Genomic DNA, 27,523 nt, shown 5'->3' with positions numbered 1-27,523 from the left:
AAGAAATAAAAATCATCCAAATTGGAAAGAAAGACGTAAAACTGTCACTATTTGCAGATGACATGATATTTTATATAGAAAACCCTGAAGACCACACAAAAAACTATTAGAACTAATAAAAGAATTCAGTAAAGTTGCAGGATCCAAAATCAATACACAAAAATCTGTTGCATTCCTATACACTAATAACAAACTATCAGAAAGAGAAATTAAGGAAACAATCCCATTTATAATTGCATCAAAAAGAACAAAATACTTAGGAATAAATTTAACCAAGGAGGTGAAAGACCTATACACTGAAAACTACAAGACATCAATGAAAGAAACTGAAGACGACACAAATAAATGTAAAGATATTCTGTGCTCATAGATTGAAAGAATTAATATTTTTAAAATGTCCATACTACCCAAAGAAATCTACAGATTCAATGCAATCCCTGTCAAAATTCCAATGGCATTTTTCACAGAAATAGAACAAACAATTCTAAAATCTATATAGAAACACAAAAGACCCTGAACAGACAAAGCAACTTTGAGAAAGAAGAACAAAGCTGGAGGTATCACGTTTGCTGATTTCAAACTATGGTAATCAAAACAGTATGGTATTGGAATAAAAACAGACACATAGATCAATAGAACAAAATAGAGACCAGAAATAAACCCACACATATATGATCAATTACTTTATGACAAAGAAGCCAAGAATATACAATGGGGAAAAGATAATCTCTTCAACAAATGATGTTGAGAAAACTGGACAACCACATGCAAAAGAATGAAACTGAATCACTATCTTGCACCAAACAGAAAAATTAACTCAAAATGGATTAAAGACTTGAACATGAGACCTGAAACCATAAAACTCCCAGAAGAAAACATAAACATAAGCTCCTTGACACAGGTCTTGGCGATGACTTTTTGAATCTGACACCAAGAACAAAAGCAACAAAAGCAAAAATAAACAAGTGAGACTACACCAAACTAAAAAGCTTCTGCACAGCAAAGGAAACCATCAGCAAAATGAAAAGGCAACCTACTGAATGGGAGACATTTGCAAGTCATATATCCGATAAGCAGTTAATATCCAAAACACATAAAGGACTCATGCAACTCAATAGCAAAAAAAGAAAACCCTGATTTAAAAAATGGGAATAAGATCTGAATGGACATTTTTTCCAAAGAAAACATACAGGTACATGAAAAGATGCTCAACATCACTAATCATCAGAGAAATACAAGTCAAAACCACAATGAGAAATTACCTCACACCTGTTAGAATGACTATTGTCCAAAAGACAAGAAATAAGCAGTGTTGGAGAGGATGTGGAAAAAAGGGAACACTTGTGCACTGTTGGTGGGTGTGTAAATTGGTGTAGCCACTATGGAAAACAGGATGGAGATTCCTCAAAAAATTAAAAACAGAACTACCGTATGATCCAGCAATTCCACTTTTGGGTATTTATCTGAAAAAACGAAAACACTAACTCAAAAAGATATATGCACTCCCCCGTGTTCATTGCAGCACTATTTACAATAGCCAAGATATGGAAACAACTTAAGTGTCCATCAATGGATGAATGGATAAAGAAAATGTGATATATATACACAATGGAATATCATTCAGCCATAAAAAGAATGAAATCTTGCCATTTGTGCAACATGGATGGACCTTAAGGACATTATGCTAAATGAAATAAATCAGACAGAGAAAGACAAATGCCATACAATCTCACTTACATGTGAAATCTAAAACAAACAAACAAAACCAAGGTCATAGATACAGAGAACCAACTGGTGGTTGCCAGAGGTGAGGGGGGATAGTGGAAGAAATGGTGAAGGGAGTCAAAAGGTATAAACTTCCAGTTATAAAATAAATAAGTCATGGGGATGCAGGATACAACATGGTAACTATAGTTAATAATACTGTATTGCATATTTGAAAGTTGCTAAGAAAGTAGATCTTAAAATCATCACAACGAAAAAACATTTTTTGTAACTATTTAAGGTGATGGATGTTAACTAGACTTATTGTGGTGATCATTTCGCAATGTATACAAATAGCGAATCACTATGTTGTATGCTTGAAACTAATGTTATATGTCAGATATACCTCAATTTTTTAAAAAAGAGGATGAAGGTGAGAAACAGTTCAGAGAAAAAAACTGCCAGGACTTGATCAATTAACATGGAAAATAAGAGGACATAATCAAAGGATTCAGATTTGTAGCTTAGGTGACTTTTTGCATATAATTAAATTAACCATTACAGGAAACACAAGAAGAAAAGCAACTTTCAGGAAAAGCAAACTACAACAGGCTTAGCATTGGAAATACTGAATCTGTAGTTGGAAATTTAGATTGGGAGGAAGGGTCACAAAAGAACTGTACATATCTTGATTTGATTATTTTATTCATTTAGCAAATTATTTGAGGATCCACTATGTTGCCAGGAACGTAGACCACAAAAATATAAAAATGAATAAGAAACGGTGCTGCCCCTGAGGGTCTCAATCCAGTAAAAGAAATGGAATCTATATGTGGGCAGAGCATAGAGACTAGTGGAGCAAGTTCTCAGAGGATGATGGGTTCACTCTCAACCTTGGCCACATATTAGAATCATCCGGGGGCGCTCCTAAACATCCCAATGCCCAATCCACACTCTGGGGGTGGGGTCTAGGCATCAGCGGTTGCTTAAACTCTCCAGGTGATGCCTATGTGCAGCCAAGATTAAGAAAGCAGTAGCTTGACTCAGAAGAGAACAGCTGGGACACTTGTTCCTTTAAAATATTTGGCAATAATGGGGGTAGGAGTGTGGAGAAAGATAAGAAGTAGAAATAAGGGAATTTGATTGAAGGAGTTCCTGCCAAATAGCTTGATGATTTATAGTTTATCTGTAAAGAAAAAGTATCAAAGGCTAAGAATAAGGGTATATAAGAATAAGGTAGGCATCTTAAGTAGAGTAGCAAAGTTTTGCAGAAGACTCTGCAGAGAGTGTGAAAAAGAGTAGATTAAGAAGAAGTAAAAGTATTTCTAGGCAGTTATAAGGCTCCAATGTGAAGTAGGCGATCACGCATTGGTAGCAGCATCCATTTACAAAGTTCTTCAATTTTCCCTAACAATGCTTGGCAGTTCAAGAGCGTGAATAGAGAAAACATTCATCCCAGAATGTAGATTGATAGGTCAGAAGGATGGAGGGAACTGAGCGCTGGTGAGAGTTAAAAATAGGGAGAATAAGAATGAGGCATGGGTTTGCAGGCCTTGATGATGATGAGAACACACTAAATGCATAAAGGAGTCAGAGAGATCAGAGGAGAGGGGATTTCGGTCAAAATGCGATTTCCAAATTTAAGATTTCAAGATAGCAGAATACACGGTGAGTTATGGCAACAGACTCCTAATTGGTCTTCCTAATCTGTTTTTGCCCTTCTCCAATCCATTAACCACACTGCCCAAAACGTGGTCTTTCTAAATTAAAAGTCTGACCATCTCTCCTCACTCTCAAACCTCAATCTGCCAGATGAATTCAATCAAAAGCCAGCTCAAGAAGCCTTAATTATCACTTTCCCAATCCTGAAAGTTAACACCCTGTTCCTCTACACTCTGTCACTCTCCCCCAATCTTATACAAGCCTTTCTACTTATAGTTCTCATACTGTGTTTACTTTACGAGTCTGTTTACTCCACTAGATTCTGAGTTCCTTGAAGGCTAGAACCAAGTTCTAATCATCTTTTAACCCATATTTCAACCATCTTCCTGAAAATTCAACAAGTAGAAATATCAGCTCCGGCATTTCTTGCTCTCTTATGCTTGTATTACCACCTTTAATGATGATTTCTTTGGGGGAAACTCTTTAGGCCACTTGTCCATTTTTGTGAAGGTGTATTTAGTTAAAACTAGATAGAAAATATAATCTACAAATACACTCAACCAGTCACTGTATTATGTGACCACATGCTGAAGCAAATAATCAAAGGAAAGTACTAATTTCAACTCTTCCAAGTAGTGGAATTCCCACTCCTCCCTTAGGATACCTCATTTACTGTCTGTGACATGTGTCCATCTGAGAAATGAAAAGTGAGGACACCAGTATCAATCCATATTTTTTAAAAAATTAATGAAACACAGGGGGCCGGCCCCATGGCATAGCGGTTAAGTGCACATGCTCCGCTGCTGGTGGCCCGGGTTCGGATCTCGATGCACTGCTTGTCAGGCCATGCTGTGGCAGCGTCCCATATAAAAAAGTGGAGGAAGATGGGCACAGATGTTAGCCCAGGGCCAGTCTTCCTCAGCAAAAACAAAGAGGAGGATTGGCATGGATGTTAGCTCAGGGCTGATCTTCCTCACAAAAAAAATTAATGAAACAAAATTTCTTTTCTATTTATTAGATAAAAATAAATACAAACCAAACTTCTAATATTTCTTTCTACACCCCAGTGGATCATCTGGCACACTCCATGATGTATATACACCTCCACTTTAGAAGTCATTGGTCTAGACATGAGGTTATGACTACCTTGTCAGCCACTATGAAAAAAAATAACAATAATAATTAAAATACATATCATACTACCTAAAATGTCATTTTTATTAAGGTTTTATATTTTTTAAGCTAAAAACTTTTTGGAGGATTTCAGATATTCAGCACTTTGTATGAGCTTAAAAAGATTGCTTTCCTAATACCTTGTACTATTGGAATAAGAAGTTAGTATAGGGGACAGAAAAAGAAAGCATTAAAAGGTAATTTGGGGGCCAGCCCCGTGGCTTAGCGGTTAAGTGCGCGCACTCCGCTGCTGGCGGCTGGGGTTCGGAACCCCCGGCGCACACTGACGCACTGCTTCTCCCGCCATGCTGAGGCCGTGTCCCACACACAGCAACTAGAAGGATGTGCAGCTATGACATACAACTATCTACTGGGGCTTTGGGGGGAAAAAAGAAATTAATTAATTAATTTTTTTAAAAAAGGTAATTTGGAACCCTTACAGAAATACTGAGCCTCCAAATTAGAATTCAGGTTACTAGGTACAGGCTGGTGGTGAACATTTAGGAGTTCTCTGGATTCCTCCTTGGCATCTCACCACACTTGAACTACTTATTCAATTTCTGTCTTATGGACTAGTTATGAGCTCCCATGAGAGGAAGGGCTGGCTGTCTTGTTGCCTGCTGTATTCCTAGCCACAAGAACATTGCCATGTGGCACACAGTAGATGCTCAAAAAATATTTACTAAACGAATGAATTAAAGAATGAAGTGGTTTCATTGAAGTAGTGATTAAGAAACTAATCAAAGAAAAGAGAACAAAAAACATGCTAAACGTTGAGTCTTTGAGGAATACCTACAATAAAGCCATCAGAAGTGCCAGCAGAGTAGAATGAGACAGTCCAGGAGGCAGCTGGAAAACCAGGAAAAATGAGGTCCTGGAAAGGGGTGTGCTGTTGGGAAGGGGCTGAGTAGAGTCACTGTGGAAGTTGGGGAAACGGCTGTTTGACTTACCAAGAAGATAACTGGCAACCTCAAGAATGCTGTTTAGGTATAGTTATAGAAACAGAAGTCAACTGCATGGAAGCAGGCAGGAAATGGGTGGTACCGAAACAAGGCAATACACTAGTCTTATGATTTTGTCAGTGAAACAAGAGAAACAGTATTACAGCTACAGACGCTCAACAGGAAGAAGTGAAGATTCTTTTCAAGTCAGGAAGATCTACATGTTAGAGGAAGAGGATCCAGAGTTTTTTCCTCTAATGGTGGACACAGTGGTGTGATCCTTTTGTAGAAATGGACGTAAATTATGGCAAATATACTTATTTGCTTTTCCACATAGAAATCTAAAATGGACAATAAATGAAAAACAAGATTCCTTATTATATATTTCCTTTCCCATATTTCTGGAAAAATAGGTTGATATGCAAGATACATGGAGTAATTTGGGTCTGGGAGATTCATTCCACTGGAGTTACCTTGGAAAGAAGTGGTTGTTTCTGTCACCACCACAAAGAATAAAAGAACACAAATATTTATGTTATCTGGTGTTTCTTATTATGCTTTTCCTAACTAATCTTTCAGCCTTTAACAGCAGCCACTGCTTCTGTGACTGCTGTTTCAGTAAAATACCGAAGCCTGAATGTGAGCTCATTTCATTGCCTGCTGGGCCTGCATTTTCTCAGCCCTAATGTAACAAAAGGGCACAGCGACACCAAAAATACATAGCGAGTTTTCTTATTCTTGAAATAGTATTGTCTCTCCCTCCGTGCTTGTACCTGTTTTAACTTACTTCAAGCATAGTGCATCTTGAAGAGCGCTAAAGAAGTTACTCGGAATTACGTATAGGTCTTGGAACAGATTTCACATCATATGCTCATTTTTTGTTATTAAAATTCGCCACGCTGACTCTTAAGGGTTATTCTATGTAGCTCATCATCTTATACTTCTGTGCGTCCTCCACCTGGCGCTTTGCGTCCCCGGCACCGTGCTTTGCACCCAATAGGCACCTAGTGTTGATCCTGTAATCCAGTGTGCGCATGCTGTCTTAAGGCCGTCACAAGTCCTTGTGGCAGCAGTTACAGAGCTTTTGGTGGGGGTGGCCAGGTCCCCAAAGGTTGTCAAGTAATCGAACTGAGAGCTTCCTGAGGGCAGGCACAGTTTGTTCAGCATGGTAGCTCCAGCGCCTAATTCAGTCGTGGTACACAGCAGATACTCACTAATACTGAATGAAGGAAGAACACGCTTGGTGGGGACATTAAATTCAACCCTACTCTGCAAACGTTCGCCGAGTGCCATCCAGGCGTCAGGGACCAACCCGGCGCGGGTGCTACAAGATACCGGGAGCTGTTGGCTCTATTTTCTCAGATATTGTAATTCTATGCTATAACTTCCATATTTTCTCTTAAAACACAAAGAGGCATTTGGGTTGTCTCTGTTCTTGGTTCTCAAGGGCTTAAGGGCAAACGTGCTGCGAGTCCTCAGCGGGCCGCTCGCTGCGAACGCCACCCTCTCTCGGGAGCAGGGGGCCGAGCTCCCGGCGCGCCCCGCGGCTGAGCCGCCGCGATCCTGAAGGGGTCGCTGTTCCCGCGATAACCTCTATAAAGGCTCCGCCCCGCGGCCGACGCTCGCTTCCTCCGTTGGGGACCCGGCTTCACACGGCCTGAACGCCCAGTCGTTTGTGTTCTGCTCGCCCACAGCGGCCAGAGCCGACGTTAGCGGCCGCAGTCCCGGCCGGACAGGCCCTGCGTCTCGGCCGCCGCCGCCGCCGCCTGGCCGCGCGGCCCGCTCCGAGGCGCTCGTTCTCGCCCCACCCTCCCTCTCCCCCTTCACGGAAACGACAGCTGCGGCGGCGGGGCTGGCGCCGCCTCCCTCCACCTACCACGTCTGCCCCCGCCACTGTCGCCCGGCGCCCCAGCCCGGCCGCGGCGCCCCCGCCTCCCCGCTAGGTCAGCCGGCAGCTCCGCCCGGCGGCAGCCCAGGATGAACATCATGGACTTCAACGTCAAGAAGCTGGCGGCCGACGCGGGCACCTTCCTCAGTCGTGCCGTGCAGGTACCGCGGTGGGGGAAGGGGTGGCGGCGCCCGGGAGGACCAGGGAGGGGCCGCCGGAGCGCCCGGCCGGAGGCGGCTGCGCTCTCCGCCCCTGGCCTCGCCTCCCGCCGGGCGGGCCTGCGGCGGCCGGAGGCCCGGTGATGGGCGCGGCCTGGTGCCCCTCCGGACCCGGCGGCCGTTTTCCTGCCCAACCGCCGCTCCCCGGCAAGCGAGGCGGGGTAGGGACGGGGCCCGGCGCCTCCTCCCGCCGCTGGAGGACACCTTGAGTTCGGCCTCGGGTTTCTGCCCTCACGACGCCGTGCTCGTGTGTGACCTCCCTCCGCGGGCGGGCGGAGGCCTTGTGAGTCCCGCGGGGTAACAGAGACGCAGACCATTCTTGCACCACCCCCACCCTTTCCTTTCGTCTCTCACCCTCCCCAACGAGTCCAAGAAGGAAGTTTCCTTTTCCTGCCCCTCAACCCAAAGAGCTGCCAACACAGTTCCCTCCAGCCCTCCCTCTCCCTGGAAGGACGGTCCCTGGGCTTGGCAGTCCGCGGGAGAAATGGAGATCGCCAGTTGGTGTCCAAACTTTGCCAAGGCCATGGGAAACCTGGCGTTTGGGGGTTCCCACTCATTCTCAAAATGGGAAGCACCGGCAGTAGGGCGAGGCGAGAGATTCGTGTTGTGCCTATAGTCAGTGTTATGTTTCAAATACACTTTAAGGGGAAAAGTTAGCTATCTCGCGGTATTCCGCAATCAGGGAAGTGTCAGTACTAGGCAACTTGGACAGTTTTCTACGGTCATCACCCACATTATGCCAACTCAGTTAAATCTATGAACAGATGTAAATTTCAGCACAACATGGGTTATAAACAATCTGGTGTCTAAGTTAATGACATAGTCACAGTAGCAACAATATTCTCTTTTGTAAAGAGAAAACAAAAATAGTTTCCTAGTATGCGTAGCAAATTGATACAGAAATGTAAATCAGTTGTTTTGCTTTACTACTTTGCTTGTCTCTTTCACCCCAATTTTATTGGCATAGTTGATCTTACCTTGCACTATTCTTGGCGAAAGAATGGTAGAGCTAGAGCAAGGTAATAGCTGCCTATTGTGAAAAAACTGTGTCAAACATTTTGTTAGGCATTTGACAGATTATCTCCAGTCCCTTCTGTAACTTTGCCAGATAGATGTTATTAACTCCCTTTGATATATAAGAAAGCAGCCTCAGAGAGGTTTAAGCTACTTGCTTAATTTGCAGGCTAGTAAAGAGCCAAGTGCTGTTGGACCTACTCTGCAAGCTGCTTTTCTCTTCCTGGATAAGCATTGCAGGTGTAGGATACACTATAGAATAATAGAATGTTACAGCCTAGAGAGACCTTCTAGTACAATCTGAGCATTTCAGTAACACTTAGGCAATTTACACTTAAGAGATGGGAAATTCCTTCTAGGTCTTGATTTCGAAGTTCCAAAATCTACGTGGTGAGTAATAAGCAAGCTGCCTTAACCCTCTTCTCCCCCTCCTCCACTAAAATATAAGATATATTGTAAAGACATTGAACTTTATAGTTAAAATAATTTCTTGATTTATTAGCCTACTTTTTTTTTTGCTGAGGAAGATTAGCCCTGAGCTAACATCTGTGCCAGTCTTCCTCTATTTTGTATGTGGGTTGCTGCCAGAGTGTGGCTGATGAGTGGTGTAGGTCCGCCTGGGGTCGGAACCAGGCCCCAAAGCGGAGCACAGGAGCTTAACCACTCAACGCAGCGCCAGCCCCCTAGCCTACTTCTAATAGTTCAAAGACAAGGTGCAAGAAGAATAAGTGATTTAGGGTCTGAAATGATTTATGATTTATGAGACTTTGTTGACTGCAAACGAGGCAGAGTCTTTGGTATTATTTGTTTTAGTGCTGATTCCCTGTGATTCTAGATGCTGAATGCAGATTTGACACTTTATAATGCCACTCTTTGAAATACAGTTAGATATGTTTTCAGGTACATAATCCTCACTGCTTAATTAGGACATGTATACTAGAATTTGATTTAAATTGTCTGTAGACTAGATTTAAAAAATCTGGTAAAACTCTCAAAAGATGTACAGGTACTTCCCAAATGAATTTTAATTCCTAATTGTTTCATATTCTTTAGGAAGAAGTTCTTAAATTCAGTCCTAACCTGTTATCTATCAAATAATTTTCAGTCTTAAATACTTAAGTGCCTACTCCATGTCTGCATTTCACTACTACAGTCGTCCCTCGGTATAAGTAGGGTGTTGGTTCCAGGCCCTCTGGGGGATGTGGATACCAAAATCTGTGGATGTTCAAGTCCCTTATATAAAATGCCATACAATTTGCATATAACCTACACACATCCTCCCATTACTTTAAATCATCTCTAGATTACTTATAATACCTAATGCAATGTAAATGCTGTGGAAGTAGTTATTATACTTGTATTGGTTAGGGAATAATGACAAGAAAAAAAAGTCTGTACGCGTTCAGTACAAATGCTACCATCATAGACTTTTTGATCTGCAGTTGGTTGAGTCTGCACATTCAGAACCCACGGATATGGAGGACCCACTGTATTTTGGACACTAGATATAGCAATGAATAAAATCAACAAAACCAGTGAATTATATCAACAAAATGTCTGCCCCCCTGAAGCTTACAATCTAGAAGGAGAAAACAAACTGGTAAATACATCAGATGGTAATGGAGAAAAAGGCCAGAGGGGATAGGTTAATGGCAGGGGTGGTGGTGGTTGCCATATTGTATAGATATGATGGTCAGTGCCAGCCTTTCTAATAGGATCAAATTCAAAGAGACCTCAAGGAAGTAACAGATTCCCAATTTTTTGGAGGAAAAGCATTTCAGGCAGAGGGAACAAGTGCAAAGACTCTGTGGTTGCCGGGGTACTAGGGAGACCAGTTAAGGAGCTGTGGTTATAGGACGGGCAAAAAGTGATGTGACTTAGATAAGAGTTACAGCAGGGGAGGTTCAGAATCTATCCATTATTGCTTGTCAGATTGGCTGGGGTATGAGAGAGAGGTGAGTCAAGGATGACTCTGAGGTTTTGCCTTGAATCGTTTACTAAGAAGGGAAAAATTTCATGAGGAACAGCCTCCTTTAATGTGTCTTTTTATATTGTCTGTTAGAAATATGTTCTGAAATATTTATGTATAAACTATAGCATGTCTGCAGATTGCTTTAAAATATTTCAGAAGAAGAATGGGATGTAGTTGAAACAATATTGGCAGAATGTTGGTAGTTATTGAAGCTGGGTTATGGGTTCGTGAGGTTTCATTATACTATTATACTTTTGTATATGTTTGACATTTTCCACAATACTTTTTTTAAAATAAAATATCTTAGAAAAAAAGATGGTTCCAAAATGTAACATGTGAAATTTGGAATGCTGTATGATAATTTTCAACAAAAGACTACTTTCTCGTTTCAGTATTTAGTCAGTAACTGAGTTCCTACTCTAAATTGAGTTGACATCAGTATGGTGCCAAGTGTCATGCTAAGAATAGCTTAAGAGCTGTGCCAATTACTCATTATAAGCAATAAGAACAGTAGGAAAGGAATTCATCTTCCACATTTCTAAATAATTTCTATTCAAATTATACTTTAAAGAATAGGCTATTCTCTGGTTGGCCAACTTCCATACATTTTTTTCATTTTACTTAAAAATTTTTCAGTTAAAAATTAAACATATTCTCTGTTTTAAAAAAGTGAAATCAAACTATTAAAGCATATAAATGGGTCTCATCACTCCACTTTCACCCTTCAAAAATTAGTTTATATGCCTTGATAGTTAAAAAGAATAAGGTAAAATGTATAAATGAATAGGAATATTCATTCCTTAGCAGTCCATTTGGTGCTTTGTTGTGCTTAACTCCCTCAAAACAATGGAATACAAAAGCATCAGGTAATTTATCCTTGATAAATTGTTACTTTATTAGTGTTTTAAAAGACATTTATTAGTTCTTAGAATCTATCTTTTCCATCCAAAACTCCTTAGTTGAAGTTTAAATGCTCCCTTCTGGCCTTGTCTTTTCTCTCATTCATATATAAACACTGTATTCTTACTAAATTATTTTTTTAATTTCCAAAATGTCTTATACTTTTCTAACTCCAGACTTTTGTTCACACAGTTAAACTCATCTTGAATGCTCTTGGCCCCCTCTGAATATAGTCTTTCCTTCCCTCAAGATACAACTTCAAGTCCATCTTAGACCACAGGAGCTTGATGTGAAATCTTGTGTCATTTTTCAATTCTGTATGATCATGTAGCGTTTTTCTTCTAATGAACCTTTTGTAAGGTCCCTTGGAGCTCTAAAATTCTTGTTATTCTATGGCTTTCACATCTTTAATAAGATCGTTATGTCCTAAAGAATCAACTCTGTTTCTTATTCCCCTCTCACAACATCCAACAAGGTTCTTTTTAATTTTTTATATCATTTTAGGCAAGCAAGGTAGTATGCACGTGCAAAGTTTACTGTTTGAATCGTTTAGCCTGTTAAGTAATTTTATGTTACTTTTTTTCTGACATTATAGCGGCTGACCTTGAAGTTGATTAATGCCAGTCTAAAATATTAAACTATTTAGTTCAACCTATATTTATTGAGTACCTCCTAGGTGCTTACATTGAAGGAAACAGAGATGAATAAGACCCAGTTGCTGCCCTCAAGGACTTCATAGTCTAATCTCAATTTGTCATAATTAGATATTTTACTCTTTGTAGTAAATATCCATTTTGTGAATTGCTATTCTCATACTTCATTTGATAAATCTTTCAAGTGAGCACAATTTTAATTCAGAATTGATATCGAAGCAAAATTTTGCTATCTTTAAAATAAGAGCATATACTTTCTAAAAAAAATATTTTCAAACTAAATTACTTAGGGAAGGGGTTCATTTTAATTTTCTGACGTTTCCTTTGAACTGACTACTAATGTTACACTACAGACTTCATGAATGCCAGCTATTTTCTGAGGGGGAAAAAGTCTTTAAAAATTAGTTGCAAGCTTGGCCTCGATCTCCCGTTTAATTCAGCAAACATAATGGTGCGTCTGAGCTGGAGAGGTAAAGATGAATATGATGCTGCCCTCAACTAGCTCCTGTCAGATCCTGTCTGGATGGAAATCTAACTTAGCCAAACAGTCTCTCTCAAGCCCTTCTCAAATCTCATTTCCTTTGTAGAATTTAAATTGCAATAACTTCCATGTCTCTCAAATTCTAATAAAACATATCGCATTCAAAGTCCGGACGTTTTCTCATTACGTAAAAACTCTGCATATTTAGTGTTACCTAAAACTGCATTTGCATGCTTTGGTGCTCTTGGCATTAATTTAGTAAACTACTAGATAGAAGATGGTTTGTTAACCTAATGTTAAAATAATTATATATGAGCTTAGAACAGTGATTCTCAGTCTTAGGAGAAATCTTTACAGGCTGCACCCCAGTCCAATTGAATTAGAATCCTTGGGGTTGGATTTGGCATCATTGCTTTTAAAAGCTCCCCCAAGTAATTCCAAAGAGCAGCCAAAATTGAGAATCAGTTGAGAAGGATCTGCGTTTACTAATACATTATATTCAGAATTTGTTATACATTTTCCCCCTAGAAGTTTAGATTACTTTTTTTTTTTTTTTGAGGAAGATTAGTCCTGAGCTAACATCCATTGCCAACCCTCCTCTTTTTTGCTGAAGAAGACTGGCCCTGCACTAATATCTGTGCCCATCTTCCTCTACTTTATATAGGACACCACCACAGCATGGCTTGGCAAGTGGTGCATAGGTCTGACCCCAGGATCGGAACCCGAAAACCGTGGGCCACCAAAGCAGAGTGTGTGAAATTAACTGCTACGCCACCAGGCCGGCCCCCAGATTACTTTTAAAATATTGCTCTTACCCAGTCAAAGAACTGATGGTTCGAGTTTATATTAAATAGATATCTTTGATCACCCAACCTTTTCACGTATAGTTCTTTTTTCTTTCTAGTAAAGCAGGGTATGGAATCCAGGCTCTGTATTTTATACTGTAGGCTACATGCCTGTCCTGTAGTAAAGGAAGGATTACAGTGCCTGGCGTAATGTGGCTGACTCAAAAACAATCCTTCCCTTAAAGCAATGTTTAGAGAAAATATATAAAGAGAGGGGATTAAACTTTCTATTCTCATGTTATTTTACTGTATTGCTAATGAAATATTATGAAAGAATTGTACATCATATTACATTTTACAGAACAGTGGGTTTGGAATTCTATGACTTATTTACATCCTGACTTTTATAGTAGGTTGTTTTCACAAAAATTTTTAATTATTAAATAGTACTGCTGTACATTCGTTAAAATACATGCTTAAAATCAAATGTAGTTTCTAATTAACAGCTGTTATCATCACGAGACTACAGAGTCAGTAATGATTTTGAACTTAAAGATGTTAAAAAGCAAATTTTTTAAGGATAAAATATAAAATTTTTGGTAATTAGGAAGGGATCTTTTTTTTTTTTTTTTAAAGATTTTATTTATTTTATTTTTTCCCCCCAAAGCCCCAGTGGATAGTTGTATGTCGTAGCTGCACATCCTTCTAGTTGCTGTATGCGGGACTCGGCCTCAGGATGAACGGAGAAGTGGTGCCTCGATGCGCACCCGGGATCCGAACCCGGGCCACCAGCATCGCAGCGCGCGCACTTAAGCACCAAGCCACAGGGCCGGCCCGGGATCTTTTTTTTAAAGAAAATTAATACATCTTTTTGTCTTGCTGAAAAGGGTACCATTATTATAATTTTATGTCTGTGTTTAGGCAGTGTTATTCAGATCATAAAATCTTTGAGGGCAAGAACCATGTCATATACAGATTATGCATACAGTAGAAGAAAATATATATATATGATCCATAAATATTTTTGATTAGTAATTTAAACCTCCTTAATTTAGTTGTATAATGAATCATTTTCAGTAGTAGATGCATTCCTAAAAATATTTTAGAGAAAAGTGTATGTATTACATATTGTACTATTTTATCTTAATATATAGTGCCTTCTGAATAACAATGGAAAAAAAATTAAGCCTCCACAATGATAAAATGTGAGAAATAGTGTATCTTTCACAATTATACGTTTAAGTAATAAAATTTCAATTTATAATTTCAACTTAAGTATATGATAACATTAACAATGTTCTTATGTTCCCCACTTTTTTTGTTCATTCTAGATAGGATTAAGATTACCCTTAATTTGGTGATTATTGAATATTTTGTAAGAAGCAGAGGTGGGCTCTAGGATACAGCTGACCAGAGTGCTATGAACAAAGACACAAAGGCAAGGAAGCACAGCATATGTTTGGATAACAGTGCTAGAAAATATTAATTTACTGGAGGGGTAGTATAGTGTAATAAGACTATGATTCAAACAGATGTGAGATTGAATCCCAGCATGGACACCTTGGGCAAAATGTTTAACCACTCTGAGCCTCAACTTCATCACTAAAATTATGTTTCTTACCTATATAACAAGATTTTTTTGGGGTATTTTATATAAAATGCAAAGCTTAGTATATGGCATTTTCTAGCATATACTAAGCCCTGACACTGTTAAGAATACAGAAGTATAAAAAAGGTCTTGTAAATGATCTTAATTGATAAAAGAAAACATTGAAAAAGCAGAATATAAAATAAGACCATACCTAATGTACTGAAATGTGAAACACAGATGTAGTCAGAGTGAGAAAAAATAATAACTGTTTTCACTCTCAGAAAATTCAAGTAAACATCAGATAGAGTTTATTACTGGTACTTAAATACATTGCTCTTGTGGGCCTTCCTGCAGAACTGCTCTTTTCTAAACAGGTTTTCTATAATCAGACTCTTTATCTCACCCATACTTAGTGTTCCTTATATTGATTTTGTTTTTGTTTTTTATCCTTCTGAACTAAAATAGTAAAAAACCTACTCACTGTGTTTGTAGAATCTTACTTTGTAAATCAGTTTACATATTTTCTTTGTTGCTTGCTCAGGCTTATACAAAAAAATGATTTGTTGCAAATACTCATCTTTGCTCTATTACACTTTCATGCTCTTTTTTCACTGAAAAATGTTTAGTGAGAGATAACTGTCAGGTAGTGTCATGAGAATCAGAAAATATTAAATAATGTAGTGAACAGGCCTTTTGATGTGACACAGATTGAAATGTTTTATTTTCCAAATAATTAACTTTTTAATTGTTGGTTCTCTGAAATATTATTGGCAGAAAACTTGCCCTGAAACCTAATTTTTATCAGATAAACTCAGTGACTATTTATTAAATTGCTATTTATAAATATTTTTTAGTAATGTCTAGCCCATGCCTTTAATTCCAGTGTGTTTCTAAAACATCTAAATCATTAACATGATTTTATGTGCTGAAAAAAATAGACCCATAGGTTTCTATTGTCTAGATAATATTTTTCATTTAGCTCTCCTATAACAGAGACCATGTCTTCTAGTTCTTAGCAGAGTGCCTTGCACAAAGACTGACCTAATAAATACTGACTTTTAAATTGTGAATCTGTTGATTGTTGTATTAATCTGTTCTTGGTCATTAAATATGAATTAAGGGCTTATACCAAAAAGTAATACTTAATATGCATAAAGTATTGCATACTTAATATGCATAAATGATTCTCTAGCAGTGCCCTAGAGGATAAATCATTGGAGGACTCCACACCTTTTCCTTAGATCTTTACATAGCTCATTTCTTACCATTCGGTCTCAGGTTAGTTGTTACCTGCTCAGAGAGGCTATTTCTCTAACCAGCGCCATCTCATACTCCTCAAACTCCTGCTCCCCCTTCCAGTCCCAGGTTGCATATCCGTCCCCCTTTGAAGTCTTCCTGATTTTTCTACTCCCCCATCCCCTTGTGGAATGAATTCTTCCTTCCTCTACACTTGGATTCATTAATTCACTCAGTAACATTCACTCACTCAAGAAACAATAGGACCACCTATATTGGTCTTTTCTCTACCATCTTTTTATCTTTGTATCCTTATTATCAAATTATTTATTTACTTGTTTATTGTCTGTCTTTCCTATTAAAATATAAGCTTCCTAAGAGCAGAAACCTTGTCTGTTTTTTGGCTGCTGAAACCCGTGTGCTTAGAATAGTGCCTAGCACATATGTAGGTGCTTAATAATATTAGTTGAAAGAATGAATGGAATGAACAAACAAATAGATATACTTGCTTATTAAGGTTCTAAGTGAAGAATTTTTCTCTATTGGTACCATGTTCACCTGGGTGTATTCCCTTTCTTTCCCTCCTATTGGTTGTTTTATCTGGGAAATAATCTATTTAACCATTGTAGACTTTGAACATGTAAAATTCTAATCTATACCTCAGTAGGAGGTCTGTTGCTAGAATCTTCAGGGATCTGTAGAGAATACCAGAGTTCTCTCTTAGGAATGAGATTATGTAGTTACCCAACTGACCTTGGGATTAGGGTTTTGATTTTTTGTCCAATGCCTCTCCTATCCTCAGTTACAATACACTGCAAGTTTTCGGGCTTAGGCAATAGCTTTGGAACTGCTATTCTTAGTTCCACCCGTTGGGTCAAGGCTTGGCTACAGGTCAGCCTCAAAAAGATGTAAGGCTTTACAGAAGCTGTAGAGCTGTTATTTCTAGCCCCTGAACAAGGTCTTCAGTGGGGTTTGTAACCTGAAGTCTAAGAATAACATTCTAGAGGACCTTTCAGCTAAAAGTGCTAACTGGTAATCAGTTGAAAGTATTAGCCCAAGAAGAAGGATGCTGAAAGATACATGATAAAAGTAAGAAAAATGGAGCAGCAGAAGATATTTTAAGAAATGAGAGGGGGAAAAAAGCAGGGTGAACACAATATTTTGTTAGGCAAAAATGGGTTATGACTAATAAGCATAGAATTAGTGCTAGTGATATACCTGTGTTTTGATGGAGGAAAGCCACATATTCTAGAGGAAAATTATACATGATAAATAACCTGAGTCATCACTTTTAGTGTTTAATTAAAAGTATCCACAAGTCTCTATAAGATCTACCTGGAAATCTTTTTTACCTCTTTGTTATTGTATGGGTAATGCTGCCTTTCCTCAAAAACCCACACACTCAAGATAATAAAAAATTGATATGTTGAGTATATTTAACTACATTTTGTGATCTTTAAAAGATACCTCCATAGTGTGAATAGGATATTTTCCAAAAGTTAGTCTATAAATCAATTGCTGGAACATAATCTGAAGAAACAATTTAAATGATAGTTTGCCAGAGCATCCCATAAAAGCGTGTCTAACTCAGTGTGATTAAAGTGCCAATAATACAAAGCCACATTAAACATAAACAGTCCTTTTTAAATTCAAAATAATAATTACCAGGCACTGAACAAAGTGATTAACATACATACTCTTACTTAATTCTCAAAGCACTGTAAGATGTGTATTGTCTCTCTTTTACAATAGAGGACACCTAAGAAAAAAATATTCAAAAGCTTGCTCAGGTCACACAGTTAACAGTGCAGCCAGGATTTGAATTCAGATCCAACTGACTCAAAGCTCTTACTCCTTACCACTATACTATCCTACCTTTCCTTTTTTTTTTTTTTTTTTGTTCTGAGGAAGATTCGCCCTGAGCTAACATCTGTGCCAATCTTCCTCTGTTTTGTATGTGGGTTGCCTGACACAGCATGGCCACCAACGAGTGGTATAGGTCCGTGCCCAGGAACCAAACCCAGGCCACTGAAGCAGAGCGCACCAAACTTAACCACTAGGCCATGGGGCCAGCCCCTATTGTCCTACTTTTATATGTAAGAAATAGTTACATACTTTATATACCGGGCAATATGTTAGATTTTCTATAGAATACACACCATACATTTTAGCAGAACTAAGGATATGTGTTACCTGTAAGATAGGGTCATCATAAGTGCCACAAAAGAGGTATGGATAAACTACCACAGGGGCAAAAAAAGTAGTATTCATATGTGATGGTTTACAAACAATTATTTTGTGTGTTCGGGATTATTTGGATTTGAATTTTCTTCTTAATTATTGATATGGGTTTCTAAAATGTATTTGAGGTATATTTAATTTTTTTTTAATAATCAATAACAGTTCACAGAAGAAAAGCTTGGCCAGGCAGAGAAGACAGAATTGGATGCTCACTTAGAGAACCTCCTTAGCAAAGCTGAATGTACCAAAATATGGACAGAAAAAATAATGAAACAGACTGAAGTGTTATTGCAGCCAAATCCAAGTAAGACACTTTTTACCTTTTGTCTACCTTATTGACTAATATTATTAAAAGGTACTGTTAGTAGGTTTTTTAATGTTAAAAAAAGTTTTAATGGCTATTGAAAAACACAATTTTTTTGTTTGTGACTTTGGAGTCTATGGTTACTTTTTGTATGTGCTTTTGGTGAAGAAGAGGGTGATAAAACTTCTTCGTGTACCCTCTAACAAGTTGACAAATAATATTTCTTAGGCCTTTGTGTAACCGTCGTAGAAACTCAATTTCATGCAATGACTTTGAATTCTAAGTTATGAAAGACTGTGAAGATAATCTTCCTTTTTCATCTAGGGGACAATTGTCCCTAAATAAGGGAAAATTATATAGAAACTTAAATAGTTACCAATTCTTTATGTTTAAGTTTTATATTTCTATGTTAATTATTTTATTTGATTTTCAGACAACTCTGTAAGGTTTTTCAGATCGCCCAACTCAATAACCTTGCAAATAAGGTGCACAATAATTGTTTATTAATTCAAACTGACAAGTTAGCATTTTGTCCAATGTAGCATAGCTCATTAGAATTGGAACTTGAACTAGAACCAGGTGTATTGGCACCCTCTATTTTCACTGTGAGCTTTACATATCAAAATTGAAGGAAAAAGGCAGCAATGCATACTTTCCTTCCCCTTTTCCCCAGTGTTGTTGTGACCATGTTGTAAAATGCCATAAACTTATTTTTAGATACTAACTTAAAGTTCCAAGCTTTAAACTTTGTTTCTGTTACATAAACCTCAAGTACTATGCAAAATATTAGTAATTCTGTGTCATTTTAAGTTGTGGTGACCTTTTATAATAGGCCTTTTATGCTATGAGTGAGATCTGTTGTCTTTGGACACCATGTGGTATTTCTTATTCCTTTAAGGTTACTTAAGTTATATACCATGGCACCTAAAAAAAAGTAGTAGACATTTTTCCTCTTGTTCTTTCCTCTTTCCAGAGTTCCTCACATACATAGTCTGTTATATGACATGTTTTTCTGGGTGGCAAATAAGCTCCTATACAACTGGTAAACAAGGGAGTGGTGTCAGTGTAAAGAAGTTATAATGGCTTATGTAATACAATTATACATTAGTGTTTTAAGTCTGAAGTAGTAACAGAATTGTTCTTGTTTTTTGTATGTGCTCTGGTTATAAAGTTACGTAGATTTTGAGTGGTCAGACCCAATCCTCTTTTCCCCGTAAGACCTGTTATTTTTAGTGTATGATTTTCCAGAACCTGGGGTTTTTCAGAAATATATGTTGCATTATAGCAGAATTGCCTGCATATTTTGTTAAGATTTTATTATGACTGGGGCCAGCCCCGTGGCTTAGTGGTTAAGTGCGCACGCTCCGCTACTGGTGGCCTGGGTTCACATCCCGGGCGCGCACTGACACACCACTTCTCTGGCCATGCTGAGGCCGCGTCCCACATACAGCAACTAGAAGGATGTGCAACTATGACATACAACTATCTACTGGGGCTTTGGGGGAAAAAATAGGAGGAGGATTGGCAATGGATGTTAGCTCAGAGCCGGTCTTCCTTGGCAAAAAGAGGAGGATTAGCATGGATGTTAGCTCAGGGCTGATCTTCCTCGCAAAAAAATAAATACATAAAATAAATAAATAAAAAAATAAAATTTAAAAAAAAAAAAGAAAGATTTTATTATGACTTATTGATGCCTTACTGAAATGAAACATTTATTTATTAATATACCAAATGTTTTATTAAACTGAATGAAGTCAACATAGGATTCAACTTTTGACCAGCTAGGTAAAAAAGCAACAAAGCTAAGAATCACTCTCACACTCAGAAAATGAAATTCTGAAATTTAGTTAACATCTTCTAAATGGTTATGTTTCCAACTGACTCATTTTGGTTTTAACTAATTTAAAGGTTTTAAAGTTCCTACTTAAAAACTCACCTAGCGCTACAACAGAGTCTACCACAAAAGCGAATATTACTCCAACAGCCTATTTTATTTATTATAATTAATGCTGTTGTCAGCTCCTGAAGTGTTTCTGGTACTGGTTCAGCTCATTTTTGAAATTTTCAGTGCACTGTGTGAAACTTTCACTTGTGGAGGAATTATGTGAGATGCTTAAAAGGAACCTATTTAACTTAGCTTCTTTTTGGATTGTAATTTTAATTTATATTTAGTCACTGTTTCTGGAGACTTTGACTTTTTTCTCATTTGTCTCTGAAATACCTCACTGTTAGGCAGCAGTGTAAATATGAATTTCCTAAATGTTATGCTAACCAAATGTTTATTCAGATTTTACTGGTCTTTTTTCCTTTCCATTTATGCTACTGTTCTATTATTGTTTTTAACCTTTTGTCTTGTATTTTAAACTTATTTTTAATGGTGAAATCTTTTGAGTGAATACATGGTCTGAGATATCTATATACATATATGCTTTAAACATAGTTAAATAAAATTAAGCCAAGGCCTCACATTGCTGATCTCTGTCAGTAGACTATTCCAAACCTGGATTGTTCTGTTCCTTAAACTCCTGTGCCTATATTTAGACTCTAGGAAAGAGGGAGAGCATGCAAGCAAGCAAAAGCACATTAAAAGTGTCAGAAGTCGGTAACTCTGGTTCTTCTAGGTACCTTATATCTATATTTTCATAGCTGGAAATCCCTGATTTTGAAATTATGAACATATATTCAAAGTTAAAAGCTAGACACTATATGAATGGGGCAAAGACAGCTTCCCTAGATATTAAGTGAATACCAACCTTTTTCTGCAACGTAAAATCCCATAAAATACTCATAAAATAATTTACTTTAAAATATTTTGGTGCCAAATATTTTGTCATATTTCTTAAATATAAATTTCTTAGAGCTATAGAATACTCTAACATATAAATTAAAAATTATATATTAAGGTACATACTTGAAAGCATGTAATATCATATTTATTTTAAAGGATGATAAGTGGCTAGTAGGCTAACAAAACAATCTTAAATAGTTTTGGTTTTTTGAAATTCTTGGTAATTTAAACCTTTCTCCTAGATGCCAGGATAGAAGAATTTGTTTATGAGAAACTGGATAGAAAAGCTCCAACTCGTATAAACAACCCAGAACTTTTGGGACAATATATGATTGATGCAGGGACTGAGTTTGGCCCAGGAACAGCTTATGGTAAGCAAAAGGCAAAAAGGTCTGATATCCTTCTAGATTTTTACTACTGAGAGATGTCATTAACATTTACATAATATTAGTAAAATAAATTTTAACTTCAAATTTTTTATGTTTAAATTTTGGATGAAGTGAGAAATATAGATGACCAATAAATATGTACAGTTCAATTTAGTATATTTAAGCACATATTATTCTGAAAATTCACATTCTTTTTAGTTCTAAAAAGTTAAGTGAATTCTTCACTTGTACTCCCATTGAATCTTGCAACATCTCTGTTGTAATACTTCTTGTGATATATTGCAATTTTTGTTTACATATGTCTCTTGTACTTGATTTTTTTAAGCTTTGTTGAGAGCTTATTTATTTCTGTATTAAAGTACTTGGCACATAGTAAGTGTTTGAACAAATCAGTAGTGCTGTCATTACACAGTATGTCAGTACCAAAAAATCGTTAACCGTAAGTTATCTCTGGATGTTTGGATTACATTTTATTTTTGTTTTGCTTTTATATATCTTCAGATTTTCTTTAATCGTGTTTTACAGTTATGCCAGCTTGGTTAGTTGCTTACAAACTTTTATAATGTATAACTTGGAGCTTCAAAGTTATACATCTTTATTATTCCTCAAATTTTTTCTAAGCATGAGACTATTTCAGATTTCTATAGCTTCTTTTCCTATTGTTCATAGCTAATAATTCTCTTTATTAAGACTTCTGCAAGAATTGGTTATTTGGATATGAAATGGTAGGTATGGTAGGTAAATTAAATGATTTTATACAGATAGTCCTGATTTATGAAATACCTCATAAATTCTGGGGCTAAATGAACTTAGTAATTAGCTTTATGTCAGATGGAAATAACCTAAATAATTTACTGTGTAATGAATGCCATTAATATAAATTAAAAATTATATATTAAGGTACATACTTGAAAGCATGCTAATATCATATTTATTTTAAAAGATGATAAATGGCTATTAGGGGAACAAAACAATCTTAAGTAGTTTTGGTTTTTTGAAATCGTTGTTAATTTTAAACCTTTCTCCTAGATGCCAGGATAGAAGAATTTGTTTATGAGAAACTGGATAGAAAACTTTGAAACTTGTACATTGTGTTCTTCAAAATATAATTCTTTCAGAAGTCTGAAAATGGTTAAAATTTCTATAGGTTTATTTCTAAATTTTAATTATTAATTTTAGAAAAACTTGATACATTAAACAGATTTTTTATTACCTGCTGGTGACAGATACAGTTAGATGCTGAGGTCATAAAGGTATGTGAAGGAGACTCAGCCCTTTTCTTCACCAAGCTGAAGGCCTAGTGGAGCGTGAATATTAGAAGGGCTTCTAAAATTTTTTTCCTTCTTTAATCTGTTTCCACCTCTAGTAATTCCAGTGAGTATACCCTGATCATTGGAATTGGGCTTTGTGAATCTATTTATTAGTAATTGATAATAGTTAACAATTGAGTATTCCAAGCATTGAGCTAAGCAGTATACAATGTGTGTATTATTTCAGTAAATCCTCACTCATAACCTACTTATAATGTAAATTCTATTATCTCCATTTTAAAGACAAGGAAACTGAGTTTTAGAGAGGTTACTAATTCATCCATGATCACACAGTTAGTAATTCAAATGTAGATCTGTATCCAGAAACTGAGCTTTTAACTACTATTTCATATTATTACCTTCCTTACTGATCAGATCTCATCTCATCCTAACGTCAAGGGATTAAGACCCACAGAACTAAAGCTTATTAGAGGTAGAACTGGGAATAGAACCTTGGTCCTGTGGTTCCCTTTCTTTCATTGTTTTCCACTGTACTTGTTCTATTTAAATATTAGGGTTTGTGTGTTGCAAAACATGGATTTTTTTTAACTTAAGATATAAATATATATTATTTATAGATACTTGAGATAAGTGAATAAATGTAGAAACAGAAGACAAATTTTGACTTGATCTACTTATTAAAATATTTTAAGCATTATACTTTTGTAAACATCTCTACACTATTTGACCATAAATAGTGTCCATACACAGTGTAGTGTCCATACTACACTGTGACCATAAATACTTATTAGTACTTATTAGTATATCTGTCCTCTTTTTTCCCATTGGTAGAATTGGTACAATTAACTATGACGTGATAAGAAGTTCATTTTTGTCATTTTCATTTAGATAATTATAATCTTAAATTTACTCTTAAAATAAAACTACCTTAATTACAGTTAATTCTATTTGATTTTTTACTTAAGTAAACAAGTGACAACTAACTTGAGAGCAGATCAAATTGCTGATTTAAGATGATTTTCTGACAGTACCAGACAATGGTAAAAAGAAGCTTTTTTCCTTTGCAGGTAATGCACTTATTAAATGTGGAGAAACACAAAAACGAATTGGAACAGCAGACAGAGAGCTGATTCAAACATCAGCCTTAAATTTTCTCACTCCATTAAGAAACTTTATAGAAGGAGATTACAAAACAATTGCTGTGAGTTGGAAAATATTCCCCTTTTTTAGTAAAATAATTTAGATATGTTACTTACAAGGTTTTTTTGTTTTGTTTTGTTTTTAATTATTTTATTGAGGTCATATTGGCTTATATAACATTGTGTAAGTTTCAGGTGTACATCACTATGTTTCAGTTTCTGTATAGACTGCATTGTCTTCACCACCAATAGTCCAATATACTTACAGTTATAATGAATAATTTGCCCTCTTAATGACTGTGTAGATGTAGCAGATTAGAATATTTAAATAATCTAGCTAGGTACATATTTAACAGAACACAAAACTAAACCAAAATAAAGGAGTATTGATGATATGGACTCTGTTTTTGTGTCCCTATAGTATTATTGAGATGACTTTACATCCATCTTGTTCATTACCAGCACATTTAAAATCTATAGAGAGGTTCCTGGAATGATTATAAAAATATGGTACAAAATATCACCATAGTATAGCCATGTGACTGTTTGAACTGGGAGCCAGAAACCTAATTACTGGAAGCTATATTTCTGGCTATTATACTTCCTGTGTTTTTGCATCCCTAGAAGTCTTTTATCTTCTTTTCATACAGCTGTGTTTTATTGACGAAGTATGAGAGATAAGTATTATATCTTTTTCTCAAACCTAATCTATTAAGTCTATTTTTTTTTAGTTTAATTTGTTTTTTAAGTGATGGAGAGTGGAGATCTCGGTGGATTTTTTCCCTAAGATTTTTGCAAGACTGCTCTTTATTGTAAATACTACTTCAAACTTTAATTTACAGGTTTCTTATTACAAAATATTTTAGAACCTCAATATGTTTACAACGAATTTGTCTCTGGGCAAACAAATATTTGGCCTGAGATAGAGGAAGTGCCACCAAGTTGAAATATGATATAAAAGATATTAGATTGTCAATAGGATGAAATTTGGTATATGAAATCTGAGAATTGGTAAAGCAAACAGTGGATTCCTGTAAATTTACCTGTTACAGAAGCTTGAAGTTCCCATGAGGAATTCTAAGATACCATGTTAATGTTTATTCATTATTCATTCTATGAATTTGAAATTCCATTTTGGAGTAGTAGAGTTGCTTTTGGTGCTATGGCACATTAATAGCAGCCTGCCCAATCCTTGAGGTAGATCACATAGGGCATCAAGGAGCTTTGCCCTAAGCCCATACCTCCTTTACCATAGGCACTTCCTAGATAATCTGTAACAGTTTGAAACAGTTTCTCAACCTGGGCAGTACTGAGATTTTGGGCAGAATAATTCTCTGTTGTGGGAGCTATACTGCATTGTAGGATGTTTACAGCATCCCTGGCTTCTATCCAGTAGATGCCAGTAATATCCATCTCCAAATTGTGACAACCAAGAAGATATTGCTAAATGTTTCCTGGGGGACAAAAAGGCAAAATAATAAAACTAATCTTTCTTTGAGCCAGCCCTGGTGGCCTAATGGTTAAAGTTCAGGGCTCTCACCACTTTGGCAGCCCGGGTTCGTTTCCCTGTCGCAGAACCACACCACCTGTCTGTCAGTTGCCATGCTGTGGCAGTGGCTCACACAGAAGAACTAGAAGGACTTACAACTCGGATATACAGCTATGCACTGGAGCTTTGGGGAGGGGAAAAAAAAAAGATTGGCAACAGATGTTAGCTCAGGGTCAATCTCCCTGCAAAAAAAAAAAAAAAAGAAGAACTATCAGTTTAAAAAATAATAATAATAATATTTGTTTGTTTCTACCATCACTTGCTATTTTTCGCAGATTTCTCAGACATCTAGAATGTCTTGATCATTTTAGAATTGAAAACAGTTACAAAAGGGGGTCAGATACCTGAATGGTCACTTTATAGCCAATTTTGTAATCATAGAACTTTGTTTTTCAGATGATGCATATATTCAATGGAGAATAATACTTTAAATGTGTATGCTTTTACTGGATTTTAGCATCATTAGCCTTTATTTTTTTCTTTCCTGTGTTTATAGAAAGAAAGGAAACTATTACAAAATAAGAGACTGGACTTGGATGCTGCAAAAACCAGACTAAAAAAGGCAAAAGCTGCAGAAACTAGAGCTTCAGTAAGTAGTCTTTTTTAATAGAAAAACATTTTAGGTTAATAATTTTTTGTAGAATATTTTATTCATATACCATGCAAGCTACAGTCTATTATTAAGACTAGAATAGGACTTTGGGGTACTGTTTTTGTGTTTTTTACAACAAACTTACCAGAACTTAATACATCTAAATCAGTGCAAAGTAATCATATCAAGAGGCAATATTATTTTACTAATACACTTGTTGCTAAAAAAACAAAAATTATGAGAGCTCCTAAAGCTATGTCATGTTCTTCAGATATCCTCAGTGGTGATGGCAAATGTGTCTTTTGGAGATTTACTATATTTGAAGTAGAAAAACAGATAGTAATTAAGAAGAGAATGAATCTAGTTTGAAGATGCTTGTGTGTGGCTTAAAAATTAGATGTGACTCCCTTTCCACATGTGACTCAAACTGAAAGTTATCACCCAGAATAGTTCCAAAATCATTCAAACAATGACAGCGTGGACTTCCCAGTGGCTATTTTGAAAAAGAGGAAACCCATTTGAATAAATAAGTTCTGGTATATTTTTCATATAATCAACCTCACAATAGTCTTTTAAAACTGAGTGGTTATATATTAACTTTCTTAAAAGGTTTTATTTATAATATTGTTTAATCTAATATTTATACTGTTTATATCACCATTCCAAAGTTTGAAGAGATTAATCACATTTGAATTGAAACACCTTTAAGATAGTACAATATGAACAAATATGAATTTATTAGAGGAAGCTAGCAAGTTAATTCTTAATTTGAGCTAGGGATATGTTTTCTTAAGAGGCATAATATTCACTGCCTTCTATTCTCAACTCACTCCCACTACCACTATCAAGAATCATTGTCTTAATGAGCATATTACCACAGTGCTGGTAGAAGTCTATTGTGGCTCTCTTGTTTTGGGAAAGAAAAGGTTGAGACTTGGTTTAGAGTGAAATTTAAAACTAGTAACTTGGTGTTGGACAGTGATGTCTTATGAGATTACCCCAACACCTTAGATGAGCAAAATAAATTATTTT

The 27,523-nt window shown here is 36.6% G+C and overlaps 1 protein-coding gene across 4 annotated transcripts in view; it reads left to right on the top strand.

Moving 5' to 3' along the window:
- The first annotated feature begins 7,120 nt into the window (after positions 1–7,120).
- The window catches only part of SH3GLB1 (SH3 domain containing GRB2 like, endophilin B1), a 36,873-nt gene continuing 16,470 nt past the window's right edge, over positions 7,121–27,523 (top strand). Inside the window, exons 1-5 of one of the 4 annotated variants that reach the window (XM_087448106.1) lie at positions 7,121–7,529; positions 18,622–18,763; positions 21,794–21,922; positions 24,279–24,412; positions 26,396–26,488. In XM_087448106.1, coding sequence (XP_087304232.1) covers positions 7,458–7,529; positions 18,622–18,763; positions 21,794–21,922; positions 24,279–24,412; positions 26,396–26,488 — 570 coding nt within the window. In that variant the 5' untranslated portion in view covers positions 7,121–7,457. The remainder of the gene's footprint in view (positions 7,530–18,621; positions 18,764–21,793; positions 21,923–24,278; positions 24,413–26,395; positions 26,489–27,523) is intronic. The other 3 variants (XM_087448115.1, XM_087448092.1, XM_004442916.3) reach the window with 3 other exon arrangements.

The sequence above is a fragment of the Ceratotherium simum genome, chromosome 2 (assembly GCF_057802395.1).
Source record: "Ceratotherium simum simum isolate JZ-2026a chromosome 2, ASM5780239v1, whole genome shotgun sequence".
Lineage (NCBI taxonomy): Eukaryota > Metazoa > Chordata > Mammalia > Perissodactyla > Rhinocerotidae > Ceratotherium > Ceratotherium simum.
Note: the sequence above shows the minus strand (reverse complement) of the source record. Positions and strands in the feature narration are given on the sequence as shown.